Raw genomic sequence first — 13,883 nt, forward strand, 5'->3', positions numbered from 1 at the left:
CCAGCTGACTTCCTGCCCTTTGGGCGGCGGGCTGGACTCGATGATCTTCCAAGGTCCCTTCCAGTCCTAATGTCTATGAAATCTATGAGAAACTGAAACAGAAAATAGCTGCATACTAAACAGGAGCTGCATCTGTTCCATGTCTGCTCCTAAGCTATTTTGTTGCTGTTAAGTACTTCAATTATCCTAAGGCCTATTGTGGTCACTAAAACCTCCATCATTTTGCCCATCCCAGTGGGGCAAAGGCCCCTGTGGCAGCACAGCTAGGAAGGAAGCCAGGAACCCAGGTGTGAGAGCCAAGGTAGCACTGCTGGCCTTCAAAAGCCAAGGGTCTGGGGTCAAACCAGAGGCAGATTCAGGGATGCAGTGGCACCCCCCTTTTATCCCTGCTCCCCCCCAAGTTTAAGCCAACTGGTTGGCAGTGGCAACAGCACTTCTGAGGGAGTCTCTTGACTTCAGGGCTCATCGTCATCTACCTGATCCCTTCCAAACTCTCTATCCCACAGGTGTCAACCACCATCTCTCTCCTTTTCTAATGGCTGTGATGGGCTGCCAATCAAGAGAGCCTTTTTTCTGCCCATGTACCACTCAATGCTCCTGTTAATCAGCTCCCAGTTGACAGCCCCATTTAACTGCTTTTAAATAGAGCCAGAAACCTTACCTTGGGGTGGAAACCTTACTTCAGGTGAACTTCAACTCAGGTGTGGCCATAACTTTAAGTGAAGCACGAGGTGCCCTGCCCTGTCAAGAAGCTCAAGAAAGTCAGCTTCTGTTCTATGAATCTGAAAGAGAGACCTGAGTTCAAGGCTCTCCTGCTCCCTGACCCACTGGATGGAGATGGACATTCATATGGAGCTTGACCTCAGTTGACTGCTGGTTGGACGCTACACCCTGCCCTGGGTCTGATCATGACCTCTATTAGCCTTTGAGGGCTGTTCCCTGCTTTACCCAGAGGATAGGTGGGTCTGTGGATTGGTAAAAGAGGCTGAGAAGCCACCTCCACCCTGTGCAAAGTGGAGGAGACCCTTGAACTCATCTGGGTCTCTTTGTACATAGTCTAAGCCAGTGATTCTCAACCAGGGAGCTGCTGCATTGCAACAGACCTGCTCTATTCTTTTTCTGTCATCCAAAAACCAAGTGAAGAACAGATTAGAAATGTTATTAGAAAATGTTAAAAATCATGGTTATTTACATGGCTTTGTAAAGTTGTAGGGCCCCATGGTTGGTAGCCACATGGGTACAAAGTTCCTATATGTTAACACAATCTAAGACATACAGTTAGTCAGGCAGTCTATGTTAGCCTGGGATATAGGAGTTGGCATTTTCCAAGAGGTGCCTTGAATGTACTGGGGATGCCTTGATTCTGAACAGGTTGAGACCCCCTGGTCTAGGCCATGAAATCTAGGGGGCTCTTGGACTTGCAAGTAGGGCTCCTTAATTGTCATTCCAAGGGGGAGTTTTTTAAAAAAAAGCAGTGGTCCTGGAGAGAAGCCGCCCAGCAAGTAATCCCCATGATGAGGGAGGCCTTGAACTGAGCAACACAACTTTGGTTGGCCAGCCCTCCAGCCCATGCGTGCAGGCCAACTGCAGGGCAGGGCTGAGTCTTGGTTTCATTTCTAAGGAGGTGCAAAGAAAAGAGGGGGCAACCAGCAAGGAAAGGGTCAGAAGCTGGGTTTGAGATGGTAGCCAGTCTCAAACTTGCAGGCTGGTAAACGAGTTGCTGGGCTGTCTCCCTGGGGTAGTAAGTCAACTCCTGGCATGGACTAGAGTCATTCCAGGGAAGTGGGATGGCGCTCGAGCCCTGCTCAGTCCCACTAGGAAAACTTGGCTCCACTGGCCAGTGTTCTGGGTGGCAGCCCCTTGCCTCCTACCTGGCAGCCACCCCAGGTCAAGACTCCCCTTGCCTGTGGGCTTCCCTCTTATAGCCAAGACAGGGCTGGAAGCCAGGGCTTCACAGCTGGGCAGCAACTAAGGAGATACCAGGCCCCAAGAGGCAGGTGCAGGAGTGAAGGCCAGGGCTGCCCAGCATCTAGTGGCACCAAGTGGAGGCCAGGCCCTGCCCCACCTCTGTGCATTGCCTGTTGTCTGCCAAGGGGCAGAGTAGAAGACAAACCAGCAGTGGCCAGCTGATAGCCCAAATGAGTGTGGCCCTGTCTCGTTTTCAATCCCTCCTTTTTCAATCCCTTCTGGTATGAAACTAAGGAGCTCCACCTTCACACAAAGGAAACTCTCCCTTCCCTAGCCCAGCAGTCAGTTTGTCTGGGAGGTGGAAGGCCTAAGTTTAACTCCCTCCTCCCCCAGCTTGTACAGCAGCTGGAATGACAGCTTCACAGTCAAACTCCATATGTGCCTGCCGCCCTGTTCATGTGTTGCCTCCCTATGACTTAGCCTCCATGACCACAAGTGAAATCTGTGAGCTCCCCCATGTGGATCAGGCTGGTTAGCAAGCGGCAGTGCCAAGCAGGTCCCAGTGGGGCGGGGAGGTCAAAAACAACATGCTGGGAAACTTTAGGGCAGTAGGAGACCAACATTTTTGGCAGGCATGCCACAAATTATCCCTGAATGCTCCCCAAGTGCCACGTGGATCCCCTTCCTCCAGCTGATCTGCTGTTCTGCTTGCTGCTCCCAGCCCTTTGCTCCCTGCCTACCTGTGCTCTGCGTTGTGCTCCCTGCTCAGTTGGAGGCTCTGCTTTTTCCTTCCTGCCTTATCTGCCACTGTGCTGCCTTTCCCCTCCCTGATCTACCTGTGCTACTTGTGGATCTCACAATTCAGGGTGGCCACCCCTGCTTTAGGTGATGGAAATGCTTTCAGCGGTAACTGAAAGGACAGCATTATTAACAGGATTGCAATTTCTGATTCAGGGACCATTCGACCTCCCCCTCCCAGCCACTAATGCATGCTCAGGGATGGGCCTTCCTTACGCCCCATGTTTTTGAAGTTACAAACTTCTTTGCAAGGGAAAGCTGGAGTACGATTTGACCCACAACTGTGAGTTCTGAAGCTGTGGGAGCCACAGGACCCTGTTTTATAATCTTATACCAGTAATTACTGAGGGAGCTGGTTGTAAGAGCCCAGAGCTGAACCCAGGCATCTTGAGTCCTAGGTCCCAGCTCTAAGACCGTAAGAACCAGAGATCTGATTCAATGAGGCCACTGCATGCAAACAGTCACCAGCCTGTGGTCCCTGGAGGCTGTGTGTACAGAACAGGATCTCATTCCTTCCTCAAGCAGCTTGGAGGTCTGCCAACCTGCAACAAAAAGCCTTTATTTTGCCCGCTTCTACCCGCCTCCCAGAGGCACAGTGTGTGTTCCATGCACTGCCCCATGACACTGATTTGCTCCTTTCCCCATGGGGATAGGCACAGAGATTTCTGCACCAGATCAGGCTCAGCTACCACCAGATCTGTTGTTACTGAAGACCTTTATTAACAGCACAGAGCAGGGGGCCCGAAACTGGGCAAAGACAGCTGCTGACAACTAAGAAGGGCTGCACCTTTAAGCTGTCAGGTACCAGGGAAGTAGGATACTACATCAAGGCACTGTAAGAGCCTGGAGGCCTCTCTCCTCATATCTCTGTGTGTGACCTGAGTGAGGCACTTTCTCTCTCTGAAGCTGTTTCCCCTCCCATGTGTTGTCTACCTTCCCTAGCCAGGCTGTGAGTTCTTTGGGTCATGGGCTCATGGCTTGTGTGGGTCTGTACAGCATTGATCTGGGATGGATGCTCTAGGCCAGTGCTTCTCAACCAGGGTCCTGTGGCATAATGTTAGCACTGTCAGGTGTGCAAACATGATTCACAAAATAAACCCAGAGATTTCAAATAGGAATCCATAGTGTTCAAAACTATTCTGCTCTATTGAGGTCTTTCTAAGTTCTTTGCAAGAGAAAACTTTGTCTATTCATAGAATCATAGGAAATTAGGATTGGAAGGGACTTCAGGAGGGCATCTAGTCCAACCCCCTGCTCAAAGCAGGACCATCCCCAGCTATATAATTTCAGGCAAGGCTTTGTCTAGCTGGATTTTAAAAACCTCCAAGGATGGATATTCCACCCCCTCTCTGGGTAACCTGTTCCAGTGCTTCACCACCCTCCTAGTCAGACCGTTCTTCCTAATATCCAACCTAAACCTCCCTTGCTGCAACTTGAAACCATAGCTCTTTGTTCTGTCATCTGCCACCACTGAGAACAATCTAGCTTCCTCCTATTTGGAACCCTACCCCCCCTTCAGGTAGTTAAAGGCTGCTATCAAATCCCTGCTCTGTCTTTTTTTCTACGGACTAAATAAGACCAGTTCCCTCAGCCTGTCCTTATAAACATGTGTCCCAGCCCCCTAACCATTTTCATTGCCTTCTTCTGGACTCTCTCCAATTTGTCCACATCCTTTCTGTAGTGGGGGGCCCAAAACTGGACACAGGACTCCAGCTGTGGTATCACCAGTGCAGAATAGAGGGGAATAATCATTTCCCTAAATCTCCTGGCAATGCTTCTACTAATACTGGCCATTATTGTTTTTCTGTAGTCAAAAAAGAGTAAAAACTAAAAGCTGGTCTTTTTGGACACATGCCTTGTGTCTAGCAAGGTTGAGAACTACACTGCTGCAGACACACACAGGGTTTTGTTTGGAAAACTCAGCTTTTAAGTGGCAAAGGAGATTCCTTGCTCAGAGGCCAGAGCAATAGTGGACAGCAAATTAGACGCAAATTTGCTACACATAAGGCACATCTACATGTGCCCCTGACTGCATTTGGCACTGCCCAGTCATGTAGTATTCGTTTTAGCAAGCACTAAATGGCTGTGCAGTACCCACTGGTACTGTGCAGCCCTGGCAATGCACCATGAATTATAGACACTACGTTGCTATAGCAACAAGCTGTGGCAACATAGCTTGTCACTACAGCGACATAGTGTTACCATCATGGTTTGTAGCCACAGACCTGCCCATAAAGACCCACTCACTTTTAGGCTGTGTGTGCAGGGGAACCCCAGTCAGTCTCTGGAGCAGCCACAACTGGAGTATTTCATTAGGTGTTGTGCAAAATAACTTTAAAAAACTGGATCAAGCAGTGAAAATGACTGGGGACTGGAGGGACTAACCTATAGGGAGAGAATAACTGAGGCTGATCCAAAGCCCCAGCCTCAGGGGAAGACTGTCTATTGACTTAAACTTTTGATCTGGCTTTTAAGAAGTAGCGGTGTTGTCAACTCATGTACAGTACTTGGTCATTTGTAGATTCATAGATTGTAAGGCCAGAAGGGACTTCGGAAGATCATTGGGTCAAGCCCCCTGCACCAGGCAGGAAAGATAACTGGGGGTCAGGTGAGCCCAGCAAGGTGATTGCACCACCTCTGGAGGGAGCTTATTCCACAGTCTGGACACCCTGACTGAAGTTTTTCCTGATGTTGAGTCTGAAATGGTCTTCCAGGAATTTGTGACCATTACTCCTGGTTTTCCCCTCGGGTGCCCTGGTGAACAGTTGCTCACCGAGCCCTTACTGTACTCCCCTAGTGAAGTGGTAAGCTGCTACCAGGTCCCCTCTCAGCCATCTTTTCCTCAAGCTGAAGAGTCCCAGATCCCTCAGCCTTTCCTCGTATGTCTTGCTTTTTAAGACTCTGATCATATGGGTGGCTCTTCCTTGGGCTCTCTCAAGCTTGCCCACGTCCTTGTTAAAGTGTGGTGCCCAGAACTGGTCATGTTTTCTTCCTTAAATTTCCAGCTCCTGGAATCACGTGATTATGCAAAAATCTCAGCTTCCTTTAAAAACAGCAAACTATTGTCTAGTTCTTGCAATTACAGAGAAAACTTAACCCTCTCCCCACCACCAAAGCTCTAGATGTCTTATTTGAGAAATCTCATTCTTTTTAATCTCATCACCAAGCTTTTCAGGATGTATCTCAGGATTTCTGAGGTTTTGGGATTAAGGAGGATTTCTGAGGTTTTGGGATTAGGAAGGGTCTTCAGGTTAAAACACTGCACTGGAATTTGGGGTATTAGTGGTCTCCTGCAGGATCCAGGCCCTCTTCCTCCAGGTGAAATTGAAATAATAGTCCTTTGTCTTACCTCCTTTGATTGACCACTCTCTGGAGCAAGGACTCCTTCCCCTGCTCTGCATGTTTTTAGCATTAGCACAAATCAGTCCTCTTTCTTCTAGGATCACTGGACATCCCTGCAGTATAAAAGAACACCACTAATGCTCTCTAACATGTATCATGTATGTGTGCCTGTATAATATTTATAGACATATATATGCAGATAGATAGATAGATGTATATATGCATGTACATGTATCTATTTCATAACACTCTAAAATAATTTACATCAAGGGAATGTTAAGTAAGTAGCAAACTCAAGTGTTCATAAACTGGGACAGTGGTTTTCAACCTGTAGTCCATGGACTCTGGGGGTCCACAGGCTTTGTCTAAGGGGGTCTGTGAAAGATGACTATGATGAATCAAAAGCATATAAATACCCACACTTACAATTGAAAGGGATCTGCCCCTCCATTTGAAATTTTTTAGGGGTCTGCATGTGAAAAAAAGTTGAAAACTGCCAAACTTGAAAATAATAGATCTGTGGTCAACCCTTAGCTTAACACCTCCCCCTTGTGCCTCAGTAGTATAAAGCAGTTTAATTCCAGGGGAACGTAAGGCCAGACATAGTGCTTCTCAAGCTTTCCAGATTTAAGGCAGCCCTCATTTGCCTCAGGGCACCCCTCAGAAAATGCCAGCTCTTTGTTTTCACTCGTTTTTTGACTATGGAAAAATAATACAACAATTTTGTTGCAAAGAACTGAGACAGACCACGACAAGTCAGAATGTTTGTGACACTGTGGATTCCAGTTTGAAAACTCTGGGTTTATCTTGTGAATCATGTGTACGTAGGTGCATGTACACCTCACAGTGTTACAATTAGGTGGCACCCCTAAAGGGATCTCATGGCACTCCAGGGTGATGAAGCTCCATGGTTGAAAAATCACTGGGCTAGATTCACAAAGACTCTTAGGAGCTGTGAAGTTTAGCATCAGAGTGTCAAACTTGTTGGTGTCTGGCCCAAAGAGTGAAATCTGTAGCCCTGAGTGAGAGGTCTGATCTCCTTGTACAGCACTTCAGAGTGGGATTCATTTAGCCACTGCCTAAGTCAGCCATTTGGAAACACTGAGGAGATGGGGTGCATCCAAAATCCTGCCCCTCTCAGGATCTCAGATACAGAACCCTGCCCTACAGGGAGGCATTTATGACAACCAGGATTCATTACTGGGAACCCACACCTGGAGGTGGGAACTTCACTTCATATTTCAAACACAGAGGAGGAACCATTGCTCTTTTAAAGACAGTGGTCTGGGGTGCCCCTCCCCTGCCTGTGGGGTTTCAAACCCCCAGCTTTCACCTTCAAAGGTAGGTCTCTAAACTACTAGGCTATAGGCTGGTCCAGGTAGAAAGGGAAAACCTCCTCCACCTCTCCTGAAGAAGTGATTTAATTGTATAGAGAGGAATTTGATGTTCCTTGTGCCTGGGTGTGTGTTCTGACCATCAAGTATTAATACTGCTTTGAATGAAGCTGGCTGCTGTGTTTTGTGTGGAACTCTGTCCTACCAGTGTGTAAGAGCCAGGCTCAGAGCATGCTCCCAAATCAGGGATCTCAGGGGACCTACAGGAAGGAACATCCAGAAACAGGATTTTGATTTTGTTTAGGCATGAAATAAGTGCCAAGCTGCTTAGCCCTTCCAAGAAGGATGCAGTTCTGGGCTTATGCAGAGGCAGACCTTGAAGAACTTTTGGTGAAAACTAGATGCCTACAGGATTTTTAGGGGTGAGTTTTGAGGATCATACTATTGGGCATAGGTGTTTGCATTCCACCAAAAGCCCACTTTCTAGATGCCCAAGTCACTTTTTAGGTGTGGGCTAAACTACTCTTTTCAGGCAAGGGTAGATGGTTCTCCCAAAAGCAGGCAACTACTTTTCTTTCCCTAGCTCAGTGGTCCCTGCTCCTTCTACTGCCACCATCCAAACACCATAACTGAACACAGAATTTGTGTTTACCCAGCACGTCCTTTCTGATCTTTTTTAACCTCACCATGTGCATGAGAGATAGATGAGCAAGCATCACCCTTGTTTTACAAGGAGGGAAAAATGTTTGGATGTACCCATGCGCTGTGATAAATGCTGAACCAGGATTTGACCTTAGCCTTTACAAATTCCAAGTCTCATACTGCTTCTCCTGGACTACATGGGCTACAACCTGACACAGCTCCCATCAATTTCATAGCACAACACTTCTGGCTATCAGACCCTACACACAGATTAGTGGCTACCAACCAACTACTTGATACAAGTAATCTGCCCAGTGCCATTTACAGTGCTGCAATAGCAGTCCCCACCCTTATGAAGCCAAGTAATTTCAGTGGTGTTCTAAAGTTATGCCAAGCAATACAAGGCAGAGAAACAGTGTTTCTCAATAGGCCATTATGCAAAAGGGATGTATCTGAAATCCACAAGAGGCACGTCTCTGCTCCCAAAGCCTTTCCCTGCTACACTGCAAGGAACAACTAGCCATGGACATGTTAGTGCTGCCTCAGAAAAGGTTACAAGACTCTCTTATAATGGAAGGTGTTGGGCAAAATAAACATAGAACTTGCCCTTAGCTCTGTGCATGTAATTTAAACTAATGCCAGCCTGTGGCTATGGGTATTTAGACTGAAGGGAAGTAAAGAGTAGCCTTTGGTCAAGATGATGACAGAGCCAATAGATGTCAGTACCTTGCTCCTTAGGGTTCTTTAGGGGGAGCTGTGTGGGGATACAACAGAGTCAATGATAGGATGAGGGCCCAGGAGATGTAGGATACAAGGGTAGTGCCACTGAGATTGTGGTTGGAGGCCAGGACAGTCTTCCAAGGGAAGGTGTTGAAAATGTAGGCTGAAATCCTGTGGAGCATCTCCTGGAGCCCAGGGTAGAGAGCCAAGAGGGCAGTTGTTAGCCACCTTTGCACCCTCCTGAATCTGGATCTAGGTTGCTTCAAGGACCCACACTGCCCCAGTATAGCTTAAGGCAGTCCTGGGGATCTGAGACACAACACTGTCTCCACGAACTGCAGCACAAGCCAAACTGGCCCAAGTGACAAGTACTATGACACTGCTCTCTGCCCCAGACTTTTGCCTTCCTTTTTCTTGCAGCTCCTTGCCTGTGTGCAGCACTGCAGTGGTGTTTGGGGGCAGAGTGGACTATGGGAATCCTAGTTCTTGGGATACCTAGGCACCTCACTAGAAGTGCTCATTAGTGGATGGTCCTATCCTAGCAGGGCAGGGAACAACCAGACCCAAGAGAACTTCCCTGTCACTGCCAGACAGGGAGGTATCTCTCTTCTACCAGGCTAAGGCAGATGTCCCAAAGGTGCTAGAGGAAGGACAGTGTCTGAGACTCCATTCTTAGAAGTGTGCTGACAAAGTAGAGGACACACAGATCCCCCACAAGCTGAAGACAGGAGTCCTCCAAGACAAATCCAGTCATAATTACTGTTTTTTGGAGGCCCCATATCCCTGCTTTTTAAATGCATTGCTCTCTCCTATCATTGTTTGGGAACAGGGATAACTAGGAGTGCCTCTACGTGTGCTGCACGGCTGCTCTGATGCACAGTAATTACAGCACATAAGAGCAGGCTAGATTACTCAAGTCTGCTGGAACATGGTAATTACTGTGCTCTGAGTCCAGCCATCCTCCACATCACCTGTATCAGTGTTTCTGTGCTTCAACATGGCAGTGGGGTCGCTTTAACTAAAGCTTGTTGAACGAACTTTAGTTCAAATGACCCTGCCAACATTTTGAAGCACAGGGACACTGATACTTGAGATGCTGCAGCACTATAATTAGAGCAGCTCTCAGAGACATTCTACTTAAAGCACTCCCTTCTCCCCTCCCCTCCTCAGAGCACATGTAAAAGTGCCCTAGGAGCTTAAAGCCCCCTCCCAAACCTTGGGGTAGCCAAGCTACATTTAGAAAACCCAGATTCACAACTCAGGCTTTCCTCCACCCCATTCATTTATATGTTGGGAATCAAGCCCTAAAAACTCAGGTGGATGCATGTGCACACACGCACACACACACACACACACACACACACGCCATGAATAAGTTTATATTTAAAATTAGACTTCCAAAAAATGAAAACTACTCAGTCACAGAGCTTTGCCTTTGCCTCTCAATCCCTTGCCTCTGCAGATTATAGTGATGCTCAATTGATAGAGGTCTTTTGAATTTAGTCCAGGGAGTTAAAGCCTTTTACCAGCAGCTGTAAGGGAAATGATTAATTCTGGTTACATCTTCTAGCTTTAATTTGTAACCAAAAAAAAAAAAAGAATGCCAAACACATCTGCAGCTCAATTGCAGAGAGAGGCAGTGTTCTTGGGGACTCACTAAAGAGATTTAAAGTCTTTTCCTGCATGCCAAGGCAGACTGCTCACAACACCTACTAGACGATGTGGACACTGAAGTAAACCAGAGGCAGTCCAAGCGTTCTGTATGCACAGATTGGTCCCTGGCCCATGGCATTTGCCAATAAAATTATGGCCTAGTGTTGACTAAAGGATAGGACGCTGCAATTAATAGATTGGACTCATGCTCACAATCAGACTTCTTTGGAAGAATAGCATGGTGGATTGTGACAGCTGATAAGTATGCCTGTGTGATAAAAGGTGCTTGCTGAAGGCTCTATGAAGATTAGACCAAGTGTTTTTCTGTATTTGTTTAGATATTAAGCTATATGTTGTTGCTAAAAGCCTAATTAAAGTTTAAGATGTAGTGAGGCCTTGTGTAAGTAAGGCTTAGTAAATTTAGCAAAGCCTAGCAGTAGTAAGGCCCTGTGGCACAGTTAAAATTACCTTATCAAAGGAATGCAAGGCTTGTACTGCTATTGGTCAGTCTAAGGACAGTTGGAGTAAAAGGAATCTGAGTGGCTGTACGTTATCAGACCCATTCAGAAGCTATAAATTAGCTGGAATATCTGGAAACCATTCAGAAGGAAGATACAGCTCTGTGAAAAGAATTAGTTAGCTGTTGCCTGGATCAGTGGGCCCGTGGACCTTGAGGAGCCCAAGAACTGCATTCCAGGGTCCTTCCTGGTACCCCTTGGACAGCAATGATCGGGGACGCCCGACTTTGCTGAACTTTGTGGAAACAGAAACTTGCTGTGCATCAGGCATCAGAGGGGACTGCCAATAAGTTGTCAACGCAAATTGTTCTTGTCTATCATTGTTTGTCTTGTTACTACACGTAGTTGTGTTTTTGTTAAGTCAATAAACCTTTCTACCCCGACCACACTCTCAATCCCGAACCCTCTGCAGGCAGCTAAGACAGTGGATATCAGGGTTGAGAATCACTGGGCATGTCTACATGTACTTTTAATATGATGCAGTAGATTTTGGTGCAGCTAATGCCAGAGTTTGTTGCTCGTGGGTGCAGCATTTACACGTGCACCCAGAACCACAGCACATCAATCTAGGGTTGCACAGCCCCGGCTGGCAGAAGGCCTGAGGGGTCAGCCTGCCAGCCTGGAGCTGCTCCCCCCCACTCAACATGCTGCAGAGGGGCTGGCTAGGGCACAAGGGTGCTACAGTGCAGGGCTAACTGGCAGACAGCCCCGACATTGTGGCACACTTGTGGCCCAGCCAGCCCCAGTCACTATCTACAAGTGTGTTGCAGCACATGAAAAAACTCCACTGTACGATAGTACTTGTGTCAGGCAGTACTATCAGTTTACTCTGTCAGGCAGTTAATCAGTTTACTCTGACTTAATATCATTGCACACATAGACAGTGATGATTTACTGTGAGGCTAATTAGTCAACTCCACAATAAAGTGTCTCGTGTATACACGGCCATCGTGCTGGAAGAGACCTCATGGGTCAGTTGGACCTCAAGGGCTCAACCTTCTGGCCGGTGCAGGTTGTGCTTTTCCTAAGTCTACCCAGACAGGCACCTATGCAGCCTCTTCTTGAAAACCTCCAATGAAGGAGACTCCATAGCTTCCATAGGTAGTTTGTTTGTTTATTTAACTGGTCTTACAGCTTGTGAGTTTCCCCAAGATTTAATCTAAATCTGCTTTCCTGCAATTAAACTTATTGCCACATTATCTGTTACACCAATGATTTGGACAGTCAGGCCCAAGGTCAGGAAACTGACTCCAGGACTGGGAGTCAGGGCAGTCACATGCGGGTTCTGGTAAAGCCAGGGAACAGATACCAAAAAAGGGGTCATGACTAAACCAAAGTCAAGGAGCCAGAATCAGAAAGCTGTTAGTCAAAGTGGGGCCAGGAAGCAAGAGTCAGGAGCTGCAGATCACAGTAGTGTCCAGACCAGACACCTGTGGGCAGGAGCAAATGAGGGGCTAGAAGCCAAGAACAGGACACCAGAGAAGAGGTATGATTAGCAATTTTGCTGATGGGTGTCAGTGAGTAGGGGAGAGGAAGCACTGCAAGATGCTGCTGGCACCTCACTAAATCAGTTCCTAAGGCTAGTGCCCTCCTCACCCCATCCCAGTTACACTACTAGCCAGGAGCACAGAGGAGGAGGAGACACAAGCAGCAAGGCAAAGTGCTAGGACCAGGGTAGTCACACCAGCTCACCACTGTGCACCCTGCTGGTTTTACAGCTGTGCATGGGGAGGCATTGAATTCTTGCCAGTGCAGCAGCCAATGAAGGGCTGCCACTGGGTGACTTTTTCCTAACCAGAGTGCTGACTGCTGCAGCAAGGGAGAAAGAACAGCTGTTCCCCCCATTCTTTATGGCACCCTTTCAAATATCTGAAAGCAGCTGTTATATCTCCCTTAATCTCCTTTTCTCCAGACTAAGCATACCTAGTCCTCCTAACCTTTCCCAGTACAGTTTGCTTTCCAGCCTCTTCAACAATGCTTCTATTAATACAGCCCAAAAATGCATTTTTGACAGCATTGTATTGCTGACTCATATGGAATTTGTGATGCACCAGAACTCCCAGATCCTCTTGAACAATACAACGTCCTAGCCAGTTATCCCCCATTCTGTATGTTTGCGTTCAGTTTTTCTTCCCTAGGTGTTGCATCTTACATAGGTCCTTGTTTAGCTTCATTTTTGTTTACAGCTCAGTTTTCCAAGATCCTTTTAAAATCCTAAGCCTACTTCCAAAACATTTGCAAGCCCTCCCAGTTTTGTGTCATCTGGCAACTTGATCAGGAAGCTCTCTATCCCTGCGTCCAAGTAATTATTAAACTCATTTAAACAGCACTGAGCCCAGAGCATACCCTTCTGGAAACCTACTTGGGATCTCCTGCCTTTCTAACATCAATCTACTTATAGGTACTCCTTGCTTGCAGGTATTCAAACATCATGTATCTACCTTATGGTAATTCTATTTAGCCCATATTTCTCCAGCGTAGAATCAGAGAATCACAGAATCAATGGACCGGAAGGGACATGGAAGATCATCAAGTCCTGCCATGGGTAGGAGGTTAATGAGCTCAAATTACCTCAACTAGGTGCTTATCCAGCCTCCTCTTGAACACCTCCATGGATGGCAACCATACCACCTCTGCCAGGAGTGTGTTCCTGGTTCTAGTTACCCATATGGAGAAGTTCTTCCTTATGTCCAATCTAAATCTTTCCTCTGTTACTTTGTGTCCATTGGTCCTCATCCTCCCAAGGGGTTCCTCTGTTGCTCCCCCAGATCTTGGTGCTCTCCCCAACATACTTGCAGGTGGCTATCAAGTCACCTCTCAGGCTTCTCTTACTCAGACTGAACAAGCCTAGTTCCTGGAGTCTCTCATATGACCCATCCTCCAGGCCCCTAAGCATGTGGTGGTCCTCCTCTGTGCCCTCTTGAGCTTATCCACTTCCTTCTTGAAGTCCAGTGCCCAAAACTGGGCA

General features: G+C 47.3%; 1 protein-coding gene across 1 annotated transcript in view; it reads right to left on the reverse strand.

Moving 5' to 3' along the window:
* The window catches only part of PLCD3 (phospholipase C delta 3), a 69,538-nt gene extending 55,887 nt beyond the window's left edge, over nt 1-13,651 (reverse strand). Inside the window, exon 1 of the mRNA XM_019553495.1 lies at nt 13,580-13,651. Within this exon, the coding sequence (XP_019409040.1) occupies nt 13,580-13,651 (72 nt within the window). The remainder of the gene's footprint in view (nt 1-13,579) is intronic.
* Nucleotides 13,652-13,883: the final 232 nt, after the last annotated feature.

Source organism: Crocodylus porosus, unplaced genomic scaffold (assembly GCF_001723895.1).
Source record: "Crocodylus porosus isolate Cpor-Errol unplaced genomic scaffold, CroPor_comp1, whole genome shotgun sequence".
NCBI lineage: Eukaryota > Metazoa > Chordata > Crocodylia > Crocodylidae > Crocodylus > Crocodylus porosus.